Here is a 16,385-nt window from a genome sequence, read left to right as displayed (position 1 = left end):
AATTATAATTCAGATTTTTCAACCCTGTGATAACTTAGGGTTATGCAGAAGCATGCACCACTCCTAGAAGGATCGTGCATAATTCTGGTTGGTTCTTTTTAAATGTCAAAGCAGGCTCCTGCCAAAGATATTCCCAGGAGGCAGGGAGAACAGCACTCCAGCACAAGGAGACCACCAGCCTGGAGAAGGCAGATGTGCAAAAGGCAAGACTTTTTGGAAAAGGAGACAAAGGGAAAACCAGGTGTGGTTCACAGAGATACTCACAAAGCAGAGCTCATTGGCAATTTCCAGCTGTGCTGTTGTGCAGAGCACTGGGTACTGTTTTCTCTTCTCAGACAAGTAGATTTTTGTAGTTCTCTTTTTCAAAAGTTCAGTTGTCGTGCTTGATGATGATGGCAGAAGCTGTGCCTGTAAGTATTAGAAAACTTGTGCAGTTAGGTACTTTCCAGATACTTCAGGCTCTGCTGTTGATAGGCGTGAGTGGAGTTTCAGATTTTTATATATGGACTTTTCCTAAGCACTTTAGGGGATGTTGGGTTGTGACTAAACCACAGATTCATTGATACAGTCATCATCATGCTGCAATAAAGACAAAGAGAAGACTTCTAGTCCAGGGCAGGACAGTTATGTGTTCTTCTGATCCCCTGCCCAACAAGTGAGAAGATAGTTATTTTCCAGATACCCTCTATGATGCTTAACCCTCAATTCAAACAACTCCTTGTTTATGTAAAAACTTCTCTTGTGAGTCTGTATAATATATATATATTTTAAATGTTGTTGGTTAAGAAGAAAAATATGCATCATTACCCAGTTGGGCTGTTTGCTGTCTGTATAGTACTATGAATATCAAACCGAAGTGTGAACTGGAGGACCTCTTGCATAGGAGCTTATTCTGAAGTGGCTCCTTGCTGTGCTAGGGACAAAATTATGCAGGGCTCTGTTTAATTTAACCAAGTCAGCTTTGAGTTCTACAGAAGTAAGCTGTATTATAGAAATAATATAACAAAATTAAGATCCTGGGTTTTGGGACATCACACACAGTTGCTAAGTGCTGCTTTAATAAACCTCAAGACACATTAGAAGCTACTGACAGAGAAGTGGTAAATATCTGTATACTCCTCAAATAGCATCACAGATGGCACTATAAAATGAGTGCAGACTGAGCATCCCTTGGGACTGCCAAAGCTTTGTGTCTTTTTGAGATTGCTTAATTCTATTAAAATGAGGCCTGTCTTCCCTGGATTATGGTAATGAACAGATCAGAAGTTCCACTGTTAAACATAAATAAAGCCTGATTTGAATCATTCATGCTGTTGGGAGAATGAATCCATCATTTGTGCTATACAGAATATATACTTAGGTTCACTAAAGTTCTTTTGAGTGTTTTGTGAACGATGTTCTGTCTGGAGATGATGTATAGAACATCCTGATGCCTCTCTTTAAATTAACGGGCACCTTTAATAGCTGATTTTTTTTTTTTTCCCCATTTCAGTGCAGAGGGAGATCTTGTTACAAGAGAGAAGTAGAATGACCTTGCAAGGAAATGGGGAAACAACTACGCAGAACAACCAAACAGAACAGTAGGGCGTTTTCAGCTGGGAAATAGTTAGCTTTGTTTTAGAGCATGGTAGATTTGAGACTTGTTGGAATGATTTGTCTGAAACACTGTCAAGCAGTACTTTAGTTCTACTGGTGATGTTCAAGAGAATTTTGAAGCCACATCAGAAAGTGAGGGATCTTGGACTCAACAGTGTCCTTTCTCAGATAACTAATGTCTTTACAACGTGGTGATAGTGATGGCAGTAATGTATACCAATTTCTGCATGTTTTATCTTCTCTTGTTAAAGTGATCTTTTGGCTATGGTTTCTCTCTTAAATGCAATCTGTAGTGCAGAGCAAGATAAACAGTTGTCCAGCGTTGAATGTCATGTTACTCTGGTTGCTGCTGGCTTTGCAGTTGGTTTGCGCGTACGCTGCTCTTCCTGTCCTTATAGTGTATTAGAAATTTAAGTTCCTCGCCTCAGCACAGAGTGGAAGTGCTGTGGGAAAGAGGGTGCCTTTGTTTTTGTGAAAGCAAGTAGAATGATGATTTCGGCGCAGCATAGCAGCAAACAGCAGGTTGCAAGGGTCTGCTGTCAGGCTAGAACTGGGACAGCTATAATTACTTGCATGTCAAATCTGTTTTTCTCTGTTCTTGAAATTTCTGCACATCTTCGTTTTCTTCTGATTGCTAAATAGAGCGGAGTAGAAAGGAACTTTCCTTTTTAGAAAAGAATATTGGAATGGATGAATACATTTATACAAGAAAGAGCATGGGTTTATTTGGGGATTGGGCAAATACTGTATGTGGTGTCAAGATGGCAGTACACAGAAATACAACTCGTAGATTTAATTTTAGGTGTAATTTGTGGAATCAATTCTTTGTGTCTATACCTTTATTTGGGCAAGAGGCTGTCTCCAGTATTTGCTGGCTTTATGGCTATGTAAGACCTTGATGAATATACAAAGTCTGCAAGATATCAGATGGGAAAAATACCAAAATTTTTTAAGAGGAGGTTTTTGACTTTATTAAAAAAATAATCAAGCCTGACTTTAAAAATCTTCATTGTAGAAGAATGCTTGAATGCTTTTTTGTACCTTTCCTTATGCAGACTTTTATCTACCTGTACATGTGTGTAATGTGAAAGGCAGCTCGAGGCTCATTTCAAATGGCTGAGGTAGGAAATGCGGTAACAAGGTGGCTAAGTAGTAGGAAAAGTGTTTAGTGAAGGACTGATCTCTTACAGTAAACTTGGGAACTTGCTTATATTGGGCAGGTTTTTTAAATCACAAATTTGGCATGACAACAGTAGTGTATAGACACACTTGACTTCAGTTACTTTGCATCAGTTTTTTATTTTCTCGTCCATCTTACAAAGCCGTGAGATGGCTGGCATAACTGGGAGTCCATGTGCAAGGCACTCTTACAAAACCAGAAGCATTTCAGACTTTCATTACTATTTTTAAACAGTTTCAAGAATATGAAATGAATTGTTTCATACCTGCAAATCAATGTGTATAATTTGTTTTGAAAGAAACAGGAATTTAGTGTGTTTTGCCTTATATCATGAACTTAATGTTCTGGACCAGCACTTTTCTGTATTTCTTAAATTTAAATTTCAGCTCCTGGGTGGTGAAAAGCTGAAGAAAATCCAGTGTGTTGAAGCAATTTAGCAATTCTTATGTGCAATATGGATTTTTTATTTTTTATTTTTAACGTTAGATGATGCTGAACTGGTTGTCAAACAGTATTCCTGACACTGGAACTGGAAGCTTCTATTTTGAGTGTGTCTACTTGAGATACTAATTGCATGGAATTCCAAAATAGCATCCTGTTTTGCAACAATAAGGAGATTGTGCATTTTACAGCAGCTAAAAAATAATTCAGAAGGTCACTGTAGTGTGGTCTTTGCTAAATTTTGCCGTGACTAGGGATTTTTTTGTGGTAGTCTGAGACCATAGCTATACCTTACTCTTCCAAAATGCTCCAAAGGATTATTTTTAAAAGACAGATTTGGAGTTAGGGTGAGGTACCTTAGTGACTGTATGAGTGTTACTGATTGATGGCCTGGCCTGGCCTGGCCTGGCCAGTACTGCTAATTCTGCAGGCTTATACTAACACTAACTAGTTTCTGCCTTTAAAATGGCAAGTTTCTCAGCTTCTAAATTTTTTTTGGTCTCTTTCAATTGATGGGTAATCCTGGACTGTAAGTCCCCATCACTGATTCCATAGAGCTGACTCAGATTTTCTACCCTTGATTGAATAAAAAGCTTGTTCTAGAGCAAGTAAAATGCCACTTTCAAAGACAGGTTCAATTTTGTACGCATAGTTCATAAACATCTCTCTTCAGAGATTAAGCATTGTATAACAAGCATTAGAATCTGGTTCTTAACTTTAATTATTTAAAATGAGATTTAACTTGTCTTTAAGATAACACAATTATTGATAATTGCTTTGTGCGTCATAAGGTCACTATATTACAGGATTTTTCAGAATATCTTGCCCCTCTGGTCATATTGTACTATTCAAGCTGCCAATCTCTACAGCTTGCTCAGATCCATTATTAAATCTGTTTTCTATTTCTATTCTCTGTGCTTATTGCATAGCCCTTTTCCTGCAACCCCCCATGTCTTCCATTCCACTTCGAAGAGAGGATTCCGTCTCAGAAATGCTTTCTGCAAGGACATCTGGGCTCTGGGTTTCTTTTTAACTTAGTACTAACCTCTGCAATTTCTGATTTGATAAATCTTTTGATCATTTGAACATTCTAATTCACAAAGAAAACTGCACAAATGGAGCTATGGATCGACACAGGCACTGCTTCTCGCCATTTGAGATTCAATGATGTTTCATCTTGTATTTTTTTTTTTAAAGCTTGGCTTTTGTAAACTGTTTGAGTTAGTGACTTGCATATGCTGTGCTGTATGTGACTGTGCAAGTACTTAAAACATTGCAAGGCAATAGAAAATTAGTCAACAGTTGCTGCCCCCTTTTGAGGGTATAGGACCATTTAATGTGAATGGGATGTTGCTGAAGACGTAGGTCTGTTCTGGTTGCCAGATGTATTGATCCTCTTTGAGATGGTTTTAAGTGTATTCCCTGTCTCTCTACAGTGGACACTGAAGGGAGTTGTACAAGAGGAAAGGGTAGAAAAACTGAATTCACCCAGCTTTGTTGCCATTTTCTCTGATGTCCGACAGGGTTCATGAGCTGGGGCAGGTTGCGTATCTAGCAGGAATGGGAAAGAGACAAGTGGAAGGCAAGAATGCAAGAGGGTTTTTTTCTTCCTTTTTGTTCCTCAGGGACGAAGCTTGAGGTCTTTCTGTATTGTCTCTCGACATAATGCTCAGTAATTCCCTTGACGCTTTCTCAGCTGAACAATGTTCTCATTGATACTTCCTCTGTTTATGAATGTATTACTACTACTGCAACTGTACTCAAAACCAAACTGCCATGCTAGCTTAAACATTTTTTCTATTCTGATTTGTTTTAAACAGCCACTGTGGAATGTTACAATCCCAGAATGAATGAATGGAGCTATGTTGCAAAAATGAATGAACCCCACTATGGTCACGCTGGAACTGTGTATGGGGGATTAATGTATATTTCAGGTAAATAATTCCTATCATCATATCATCTCTATGAAACAATTACTTATCTAACTTTTTCTGTTTCAGTGGGAGACAATAAAAATTAGTCTCTGGTTGCAGTAGGTTTGCCATGGTGATGCAGTGATGCAATTTCATATGAAGCTAGTCAAATAGCATATATACTGTAGAGTCTGAGAAAATTATTTTAGATTAATATTATACATTTACATAGTAAATGACAGCTCTGAATTCCAAAGAAGTTATTCACTTTAAGTGTCAGAATACATTTTTCTGTGGCAACACCACATACATACATTTAGATAGCAATAACCGTTAAACACATCCTCTTTCATATATTTTGGAAAGCATTGGAAATTTTAATACTTCAAAGAACATCATCTGCCTTCATTGAGCGAATGGAAAGGGATAAGTTTTCATGTTAATCACAATATACGAATGATGCCTGTACTTTCACTGGTCTTTAATTTGTAATATGCTCAGTCCTACATGTCACAGAGGTTATAGTTTCGTTCCATTTTTTTCCAAACTGGGGGCAATAGGTTTTCTGAAAATCTGGTATCTACTCAATTTTTAAGGAAGATTCAATCTGTCTGTCAGTGATCTCTGCAGAGATCACAGACCTATGTGTGCTCTCCTACTGCAATTTGAAGGGATGTCCTCTAAGGACTAAGCTGAAATTCAGGGCAGGAGGTGGGACAAGGTTGCTTAGCTGTAAAGAACTGGTGGAGAGATGCACTGGAGCAGATTGATCCTTGGGGTATTTGAATCAGGGGGCCTTGTGCCAGTGGCCTAGGAGGGATTTGTTTTAGAATTTACCACAAGGTACAGCTTCTTATTTTTCTGTGAGCAAGTCTATTAAGCTAGCTTCTAATCGTTGTGCTGCTATTTGTATTTTTTGCCCATTTTGCTTGTTTTACTGCAGGTGGCACATGTATATGCTCCCTGCTGTGTTTTTTTTCATGTAGATGCTGTGTTTTCCCACAGATTTTTCTTTTCCTCCTGTTGTCTCAGATATTCCTGAGTCTAGACACTTTTGGGGTTGAAAATGTGAAGATTGGTTCCTTTTGTCATTAGAGCCTCTTCTCTCTGACAGGCTCCCAAGCACTGCCACTGCTGTGGCTGTCATTAAGGGTCAGGGCTGGACAGTCCTATTTTTTCTGTATTTAGTTCTTACTGTCCAACTGAAAAATTAAGCACTTTCTTGCATAACTCCTGTAGACACCATGCCGTCTCTGTCTGCAAGTAATCCAAGTGTGGTAATTCAATGTTGAATGGTTAGCCCAGCAGGAGATTGTTCAATAGCAGTGTGTTCTCTCCATATTTTTTAGCACCTCAAATATAGTTGCATTATGGTCTTAAACCGTAGCTAATAAGCCTGTAGCGTCTGAAATTGGTGTGACTGCTTTCTGACTTGCCTAGTGACCTTTCGGAAAGGTGGGACATTTCATCCACTGATGGGAAATCGTCCTGTGATTTTCCCATGAAGCCTCTCCAACTGCTTTTGCAGGGAACCTTGGAGAAGGTAAATATAGAGAACACCATAGGTATCTATTAACAGAAGAATATTTGAAATTTGTGTCCTCTCTGTCTTCAGTTCAAGTTGATGAAAAAAGTTTTCTGAAGAAAATTCTGTTATGTGATAGGACCACTTAAAAAACAATAGCGTAGTATCAAAATTTGAAAGGGAAACAGATTCCTGTTTTCTTGATGGTAAGAAACAACACTAGCAAACTGAACAAATGTAAGCAAAGAAATAATTTTGCCAAAATGAAGCACGGGTAACAATTTTTTGTTCTTTTAATCTGCCAGTATCATCTTATGTAATGAAGTACTCTGAGACATGGCTTTGCTCCATATTCAGATTTAAAGGAACAAGGTACATTAAAAATGTCATTTGAAATGGAGCGCATATGTGATAGTAATCTAAGCTAATGTGAAAAAATGTTAGGGAAGGCTGAATTCATTCACAAAAATGTATGTTTCTGCTATTTATTGCTTATTAGGATGAACACTGCTCTAACATGTGTTTGTTTTCTCTAGGGGGGATTACCCATGATACTTTCCAAAAGGAACTTATGTGTTTCGACCCTGACACAGACAAATGGACTCAGAAAGCTCCGATGACAACAGTCAGAGGTCTGCATTGTATGTGTACTGTAGGAGACAAGCTGTATGTTATTGGTGGAAATCACTTTAGAGGAACGAGTGATTATGATGATGTTCTAAGCTGTGAATATTACTCACCAACTCTAGACCAGTGGACTCCAATTGCTGCCATGTTACGTGGGCAAAGTGATGTTGGGGTTGCTGTCTTTGAAAATAAAATCTATGTTGTTGGAGGATATTCTTGGAATAATCGGTGTATGGTGGAAATAGTTCAGAAATACGATCCAGAAAAAGATGAGTGGCATAAAGTATTTGACCTTCCAGAATCACTTGGTGGCATTCGAGCCTGCACTCTTACTGTTTTCCCACCGGAGGACAATACAGGGTCACCGTCTAGAGAATCTCCTCTTTCAGCACCTTAGAAACATCCCTTGACTTATGATGTTGTAGTAACACCTTTGCACTGCATCATGGAGTCTATTATTTTTCTTCAGTAGTTTCTGTTAGGCTTAGCCTACAGCATTTCGTACAATTACTGGAAAAAAAAAAAAAAGACTTTGACATTATTTGTGCTGTTTGTTTGACCTAGAATGTTTGTCAAGTGGTTAACAAAAAAAGATGTACTCACCCGAGCCAAATGTTTAACAAATGAGAAGATATTGTCTATAAAATGTATGAACTAGGTACGTTATTAATGTTGTGTATTGGGTGTGAGGTACCTTATAGCTTATATTTGGAAGCCCAATGAGTCAAATTTGAAGACTTTGTATTGAACATGTTCTTTCACTAAATTTCATAGTTGAAATCATTTTTGCTTTCATTTTTGACTGCCGATTACAAGGGGAGGTAGACCACATCAATGTGAACTATGACAGAAGGTTGCCAAGGGGCCTGAGCTACCTCCCTCTTTTCACAGAGAATTTTTGACATATCTGTTTACCCACCTGACTTTGTGGGTGCTTTCAGAGCATATGAAGTTTCTTAGGCAGAGGGGAGAAATAAAATAATTTTAAAATATTAGCACTATACAGGAAGCGGACCTTGTAGAGGCCGGGAGTTTTTTATAACGTATATAAAGTGTTTTTCCTGAGTCGGTTGAGTGATGCTTCAAACAAAAGATTTAAAATGTTTGGGTTTTTTAATTTGGGTTTTTTCAGGAATTGGCTTCCGCTTGCACGGGAGCACACACTATTAACAAGTGGGAATTCAGTGCAGTTGTATATTCTATTGTATGCCTGTACTGAATATAGGTAGATAAGGGCTAGAAACATTAACTTAAGCCACTGAATTTGACCAAGTTGTTCCATCAGATCAAATTTAATCTAACTTTTCTCCTTTGCTGTTGAGATAACTTGCATAATGTGTCCTCTGTATAGTCTCAGTTAATAAGGTTATTTAGCACAAAGTGCAGCTTCAGCGAGAGAGCTGCTTTTGCTCAGTGAACTTGGACTACCACATTTTACCTTCTTTTGTTCAATAAAACTTTTAACTGCAGTTATTCAGTCTAAGCTACCTCATTAATGTATTTGGTTTTCTTCCTCTGCCTCACTGTCTCCAGGATACGCATTACGTATATCTGTGTGGGTAGATTAATTTGCTAGGAAACCAATGCAGAAGTGATCATGAATGGGTATTTTTGACCTACTTTTAAGAAACTATATTGGCCTGATGTGTTCATTTTATTGTTAAGGACTGACAAAAGAACAAACTGTCTTAATTTTTTTTCTTGGAGAACTACTGCTGATGTGTGCAGCCGTGCAGATTTACAGAAATCTTTATCTGCTCCAAAATACAGTACACTGCTGACAAATTGCAGCTCTGAGTGCTTATAGAAGGCTAATACCATCGTGCTTGTTCCAAACTTCCCATCATATGTTACAAGTGGTTTTGCTAATGAACACAGTGAGAGGGGCATCATCTGGGGAAAACTGTTTAAATCAGCTTATTTTATTGTGCTACCTATTACCAATAACCATGTAAAGCTTAATAGACTTTTGTTTGGAGTATGCTAATTGTATTTTGTCCCTGCTTGATGCATCAAGCAGCAGTATTACTATGGTGTCGATTTTGGAAGTACTGATATTTATTCTTTATGCAGTTTACTAGTAACGATCACTACCAAAATGTCTGTATAAGCTTTAGGTTTTACAATTGTTTTGGTTAAAATCAAAAGCAATTCTTCCTCTTTAAAAAAATAATAATCTTAATTCTGCATAGCTGTGCAAGGTTGTTACAGGTGTTAATAGTGGCACCATTGGATACTCTTGGAAAGTAGCCAGTCAAGATTGACTCATCACTTTAAGGAATACTCTTCTAATGCTGTGCAAAGCACTAGGTTGGAAAATGTTGCTCTGTCGTTTAAGTATGTGTCAGTCATTTAAGTGTCACATGCTACTAATTTTTTTTTTCCAGCTCAGAGACCAGATTTTAGAGCCTGCTTGAGTTTAAATCCCCTGAAATCCATATGCCATTTCTATTTTATTAATTAAACTAAAAAGTAGTTGAAGTAGTTGCAACTCCTTTTGGATAATGTAAATATATCCTGCTGTCTGTACTCTGGGGATGAGGAGATGCACTGTTTAAAAGTGGGTATCTTCACTGGTATTCTCCATTCGGAAGAAGCTTAGGGTGAGTTCTAACCATTATGAGACAGTTAGAAGTCAGGATGTCAAAGTTTTGTGTCTGAGTCTTGATAATAGCCCAGGAGCTGGTATATGGCCACAATGTACAGATTTTTTTTTTTGTGACTCATTATCTATTCTACTTAAAGTGGAAGAATTCTTTTTGAACGTCATTTTGTCATCAGTGTTGGACAATAGCATAGTGGATTAAATGTAGTGCTTCAATCAAATTAATCTTTGAGGTTTTTTCTTATATCTCCCTCTGGATTAAAGTGTTCATAATGACATTAGTTAACATCTACTCACCAGGATTGAAAAGCAAACATCAAAGATTTGCCAAAAATTGCAAACTGTTTTCTTCTGTAATGCAGTGTAAAATGACTTGATGCTCATTACATCTTTCTTAACCATAGTATGACAAACCCTTTCCATCTCTGAATCCACAGCTGTAGGTGTACATATAGATACAGCAGATACTCAATCTCCATTTTCAGTAAGGCTGCCTTTATGAAGAGTAAGCCCGTCATAGTATCTAGAGCCAGCAGTGTCTAGATGATAAGTGGCCGCCTCTTTTTTCACAAATCTTGAATGCTTTAATTTTTGCAGTTACAGTACCTAAATTAGAACAGCATCTGGATAAAAAGCAATTAGTAGATATTTGACCTGAATGTGAATAAGACTACATTAGTGTGCTAGCAGAGGGAGCTGCTGGAGCTGTCTGCCCTCTCCCGATGATGGCAGACTCACACTGCAATCTCAGAATTCATTCGGGCTTTGCTTTTTTTGGTGCCCAATTAGCAGTGAATGCCAAAAGTGCTCACTTCCATATATGACTTGTCAAAAGGCCCAGCTGATATCCCTGCAAAGAAACACAGCACTCTGAATGGCTCAAGACACCTGGGATGACATTTCCTTGTGCTGTGTTTTGAAGTAGGCAAGAATGATGGGGAAGAAAACCTGGGAAAACCCAGTTTATTTGGTTTCTTTGCCCTGTTCACATCAAAGAGCTGATCATCTGCAGATGTCCAGTTTTCCGTGGTTCCCCTTCCCTTAGAAAGTTGTATAAAGTCTAAGAATCTGGCCCAGGGAAAGCAATTCATGGCAGGACCCAACCTATCCTGGGGCATTTGCAGTCTTGGCGTTCTTGGGGTAATGGAGTTGTCATGAAGGGGTGAGAACTGTCATGTGGGCAGAAGGCAGCTGTCTGACGGCCTGAGCTGCAGCTCTAGAGTTCCCTTGGGCTGAAGAACCACTGAGAGTCTTAACCTGTTCCCAGGACAAAAATTGAGTTTTCTCATATCAATGCTATTTCTAAATTGTCCATTCTGTTTCTGAGGGAGGGAATCTTCAAGGAGTAGCATTTTAGTAACAGTCAGAAGCTCAAACTAATAGTCTGACTCTTTAGAGGAATAATGGAAATCTTGGATTAGGACAGTTTGCATACAGATAAATAAAATTCTCCCCAAAGGCTTACAGTCTTAATCTAGTCTTTGGGCTGGTTGGACATCAAAAAATAATTTGATGCCACAGCAATAAGTGCAATACAAACGTCTGGAGAAGTTTATAGCCTTTGGGGATTATCTGATCTGGAAAGATCAGAGCACTTTTTTTGCAAAGTTCACTCTACCTACTAGAATTGTTGTTACTTATTAATTTACCCTCCAGCTGGTAATTACCTCATCTTTGCCTTGGTGTCTGACTCTGCTGGTTGCTGGTTTTTTAATTCTTCCTTTTTGTAGCTGACATATTTGTTACTTCCTCTGCTCCTAATCTGAATCGATAAAGCTGAAGCTTTTCTAGTGGCATGGTCCTCACGTCAAGGGAGAAAATAGTCCATTGCTGGTATGTAACATACTTTTGATAAATGTAATCATAATTCAGCTTGTGCATACTTGGAAATATATAAGCAATTTTAACCTAGTAAAAGGTACGTGTGTGTTGAAGGAGTAATGCGTGTCCCATTTCCTCCTGGCTTGCACCTTATGTGGTGTTTTAGGCTGTGCGTAGTGGTAGGTTACGCAAAGATCTGGAGGGTGAGTCAAGCTCTCATGTAGCACTTTATGCTTTCCATGCTCTGTGAAAGTGTTCTTTACTTGTGCAGCTTATGTAGCTTCTCAGATTTTTTTCTTTTGTATTTTAGTTAAAATGTGAATGATTGTTCTTTGTGTACAGATGTGGTCAGAAAAAAAGTCTTAAAATGCAGAGTTGTGTATACTTTGCTTAATGATAAAGTTTTTGGTCCTATGAGTGTTGCAGGACCCATTCAGCTGTGAAACAGTGATCACAGTTTTGAGAACAAGCTAGGGAATTAGGATGACTTTACTGACTGGCACTGGTTTGCATGTTTTCGTTGCCAGTCTTGTACACATCATTAAGTGAACTTTTCTCAGTCCGTAGGCTCTGTCTTTTGATGTCAAGCTCTGTTGGACCTGCTGATTACCTCTTCTGGGGAAAATGTGGTGGGATTTGTTCCACAACATATCTTACTCAGTAAAATAGCATGGCTAATTTTTGTCAGGAATTCCAGCATCAGTGATACACAGGAGTCCTCCAGAGTTATTTAATGGCCAGTTGATTTGTAGAAGATGCAGCCCAGATAACCTGGGAGTGGTGCTACGGTAGGAACATGGTTGACATTCCAGAAGGGATGATCTGGAATGGGGACTGCCTTCTCTGTGTATTATTTTGGCTCTTGAATGAACTCCCATCTTTGGGAGTGTTTATTGCTGCTGTTTGGGTTTGTCACTTTTCATTCATGAAATGAGTAATGCCTCTCTGAATTTGTAGTGGGAGTGAAAGGTTCAGTTGGTTCTTTCTGAGCTACATGCTGTCAGGCTATCCACATGTTCATTAAAAAGTTTTCTGTTCGGGGCTCTATTTCCTAAGCGTTTAGAAAAATTCAGTTTGCAATGTGAAAAGATCTCGGATGAAAATGTGTTTGGGACTGGAAACACACAAAGCTAGTAAATTTGCAGAGTAAAATTACAATTCTAGGCAGAAGAAAAGCTTTTTTTTTTTACTTTAGAGTTTGTTGGCATGGTTCAGAGGTTCATTTGGACATTGAGCTCCCACAGACTATCTGGAGTGCTTTTTTTTTTTTTTTTTGTTGTTAATTTTAGTTGGCTTAGGGGAGCCAGAGCTCAGATGTTCATACCTGCTTGGACTCTTGGCTGGCCTGTTGCTGTGTGGGCATTACGTGTTCTCTCTTAGACCGCAGCATTCTGCACTGGCTGGGGTCTGTTATCTCTGGGCAAGTGTAAAAGCATCTCTTCTGTCTTCCATACTGCCTATTGATTGAGTTCCAAAATAAATCTGAGCTTTGATTCTTATATACCAAGTACATTGTGTCTCTGGCCTGCTAAAGATCATGTGGAGCTGTGGAATGAGGGCCATGGCTTTGACATCTCATTTCCTGCCAGCCCCTTGCTGCCCTGCAAGCAAGTATTCCCAAACCCAGCTAAAATCTGTGTGCAGGAGGCAAATCGCTTAAGGCTGACCTAAGACTTTAGTTACCCTGGCATCTAAAGACCACCAGAATCTCCTCATCCTCTTTTCAAGGAGCATTGTGTGCCAGAGCTGCTGAGCCCTCTGGAAGGAGGGTAAATACTGTAACTCTTTGGTATGCAATACTTCTTGGCCATTGCTTCTGCCCTTTCTTCCGTGCCCATGTGGAAATCACAGGAGGGAGGGTCAGGGTTTGTCAGGCTTTCCAGACCTCAGTAGAGAGCAAGCTTGTTTACTCTCATCTGTCTGCACAACACTGTGGGAAAACGAACTGTAGGAACACTTCAGATTTTAAACATTAATTCATGGAACAGTATCAATTAATGAAGGAAAAAATTAAAATTGGTCCATTTTCACATGTGTCCCCCATATCCAGTATTGTTCCAAAATACTTGGTCTCTGTTGCATTAACAACTTTGCCTTTACCTCCCTTGTTCAACATCATTGTAAAAAAAAAAAAAAAAAAAAAAAAAAAATTGCTTGGTTTCTTTTCCATTTGTTTTTCATTGCCTGTAACCTTTTCTTAGAAGTGTGGAAATAATTTTCCTTAACATGTTTTATGCACTAAAATAAACGCACCACTGATCACCTGAGTCCCCTCCCCATGTTTCTTATGTAGTTCCTGCCAGTGTATCTTTCCATATTTTTACCCAAACCTTTGACAGCTGTCAATAAATACCACAAAGTCATGTAACTCCTGCTAATGGGCACAGGCTCCTGTGCTGCCTCGTTAGGTATGGTAAAGAGGGATCATCCCTTTTCTTAACAGTGAAATCTGAAAAAATAATTTGCTTTGGAGAGCAGACCTGCCCTAGATCAGACGTTTAAATGCAGATTATTTTGGCCTGTGCTCGTTAACTTCAGTTTTGAATATTTTACTCTCAGATATATTTTTGCAAATAGTGCCTATGTAGCTTTTTTATAGAGAGTGTGTATTCCTTGCTAATAGGTGGGTAGAGCGCTGGCTTGTGAGGTTTACTCAGCCTCTGCCTGCAAGGCTCCCTTTCTGCCCACAAAGGCTCGCTGAGAGCGATGCTCTCCCAGCTTCAAAGGAACAACCTTGTGTAACTAAAGAACCTGCACCAGGGACAGGAGAACTGAACTTGGATGGAAAATCAAAGCAGCTTCTTAATTGCAGTTAAGAAAGAAAAGTCAACGTCTCAGTTTGAAAGCCTCAATTTGAAAGCCTGTGTTTCTGGAAAGGAGAGGGAGAGTTGCTGTCCCTTAGGCATGTTTTGTGGAGAGTTCAGGTTATTAACAATGAAAGGATTGTTGCTGTAAATAAAGACAATTAAGTAAATCCCCCAGTCTGTCCCCAAAACAGAGACAGATTCCTTCTGTTGATATGCAACACTATTAACATCTGACTGTGTATATATATGGGATGTCTCAAGTGCTCATATATAACAAATGCCTCACTTCTCTGCTGTAATCACATGAATGATGGATGCCCTAGTTCCCATGAGTCACCGTGTGTTCTTTATAGTCAATTCTGAATAACATTTTAAAATTATATAGAATGTTAGAGGACAGCGTTTTTTAAAACCATTTTTTAGAGCCATTTTCTGTATCTAACTATTATAGCATTATTGCATTTACTTGAACCTGGCAAAGACAACATGAAATGTCAGGTTTTGGTTCATCATTCAGGTTTTTTGGCATTGCTGCAGCTGCTTTTCACTTCAGAGATTTAAGGAGGGATGTTTCTTCCTGTGGCAAGAAGAAACAAAGAAAAGGGAACATCAGATGCCAACCAGATTATAGCGTATGCTGTCACAACCTCTGCAATTTGGGACAACTTCATGATTTACAATCCTGTCAAATCTGTCTTGTTTAATAACCCAGGAGGTTTCCATTTGGCCTGCAGTGACACCGTGCTGGGAAAGCAAAAAAAAATCAAACATCCTTGCATTATTCCCCAAGCTGTGACTTTTGTCATATGCCGTGGAATAACAATGCACACTCGTCTGCACCGAGGCCGCAAGCCTCGAATCCCATTTCCGTGCAGCGGCCTGGGGGACGGGTCCGCTCCCCGCAGTGAGAGCGGCCGCCCGCAGCCGAGGACCATCGCGCGGCTGCCTCTGCTCCAGCTGGGGCTCCAGCCTGTGGCGCTGGGAAGCTGAAGGTCAGCGGAGGCACCCTGAGTTTGTGAAGGCAGGGTGCTGGCTGTGCCTGTCTGAGCTCATAGTGCGGCTCCTGTGCAGACAGCGGAGCCCTGAAAACATCTTCATCCGACAGCATGGAGGAGGGATTTTTTTTTTTTTTTAAATCCTCAGTTGTTCATAGGAATAATTTGAATCTTGGTTCTCCAAAGCATAGGGCAAACTTGAGCTGCAATTATTGCATGTAGAGGTCACTGTAAGAGGATGTCTAGATGAGACCACTCAGTTTTAGCACTCGTCAGCCACTGATTTTGGAGAGGGTCGGAGTTTTTTTCCTCCCATTTTCTGCTTAGTCCTTAAATATTTCTCACACATTTTGTCTGTTATTCTAGGCAGGCTGGGGCATGCAGAGGCTAAGCAGTTAGGAACGTGACTGTGACCTCCTTGTGTCACCAAGCATATGTCCTGCACTTAGTGATGCTGATGAGAAAAAAGCCCTGTTTGCTCTCCCCCTCCTTACTTCCTCCCCAAAGAAAACCCATCCTATTTGTAAACATATATTTGCATTAGACTAGGCATTAGATCTGGGAGTTTTAAAAGATGTCACACATTCTACATCTCACTCCTCATTTTTGCTGTCTGTTCCAAATGAAGATGAATTTTTTTAGTCTTCCGTTAACACCATGTGGCGTGAGAAACCATGCCATTCAATAAACAGCTGCATCTTGCAGCTTAGGCTTACTCCAGAAAATGCACGTCTTCAGGAAACACATTTAATTTTCCTCTTCCATATTTATATACTTATAAATGTGGACTTTCTGGAATTTAGATAACTTGATAGAGATGATGTGTGCCATATGGTTGCTGGGACAAATTCCAGCTTCATTAACAGTCCACTGGC

General features: G+C 39.3%; 1 protein-coding gene across 11 annotated transcripts in view; it reads left to right on the top strand.

Moving 5' to 3' along the window:
• KLHL13 (kelch like family member 13) overlaps window positions 1-13,989 on the top strand; it is a 95,108-nt gene extending 81,119 nt beyond the window's left edge. For all 11 annotated transcript variants that reach the window (XM_075512905.1, XM_075512900.1, XM_075512909.1 and 8 more), the window contains 2 exons: window positions 5,038-5,151; window positions 7,192-13,989. In XM_075512905.1, coding sequence (XP_075369020.1) covers window positions 5,038-5,151; window positions 7,192-7,679 — 602 coding nt within the window. In that variant the 3' untranslated portion in view covers window positions 7,680-13,989. The remainder of the gene's footprint in view (window positions 1-5,037; window positions 5,152-7,191) is intronic.
• The last annotated feature ends 2,396 nt before the right edge of the window (window positions 13,990-16,385 follow it).

Source organism: Mycteria americana, chromosome 10, assembly GCF_035582795.1.
Source record: "Mycteria americana isolate JAX WOST 10 ecotype Jacksonville Zoo and Gardens chromosome 10, USCA_MyAme_1.0, whole genome shotgun sequence".
Taxonomy (NCBI): domain Eukaryota; kingdom Metazoa; phylum Chordata; class Aves; order Ciconiiformes; family Ciconiidae; genus Mycteria; species Mycteria americana.
This window is presented reverse-complemented; position numbering and strand designations above follow the sequence as displayed.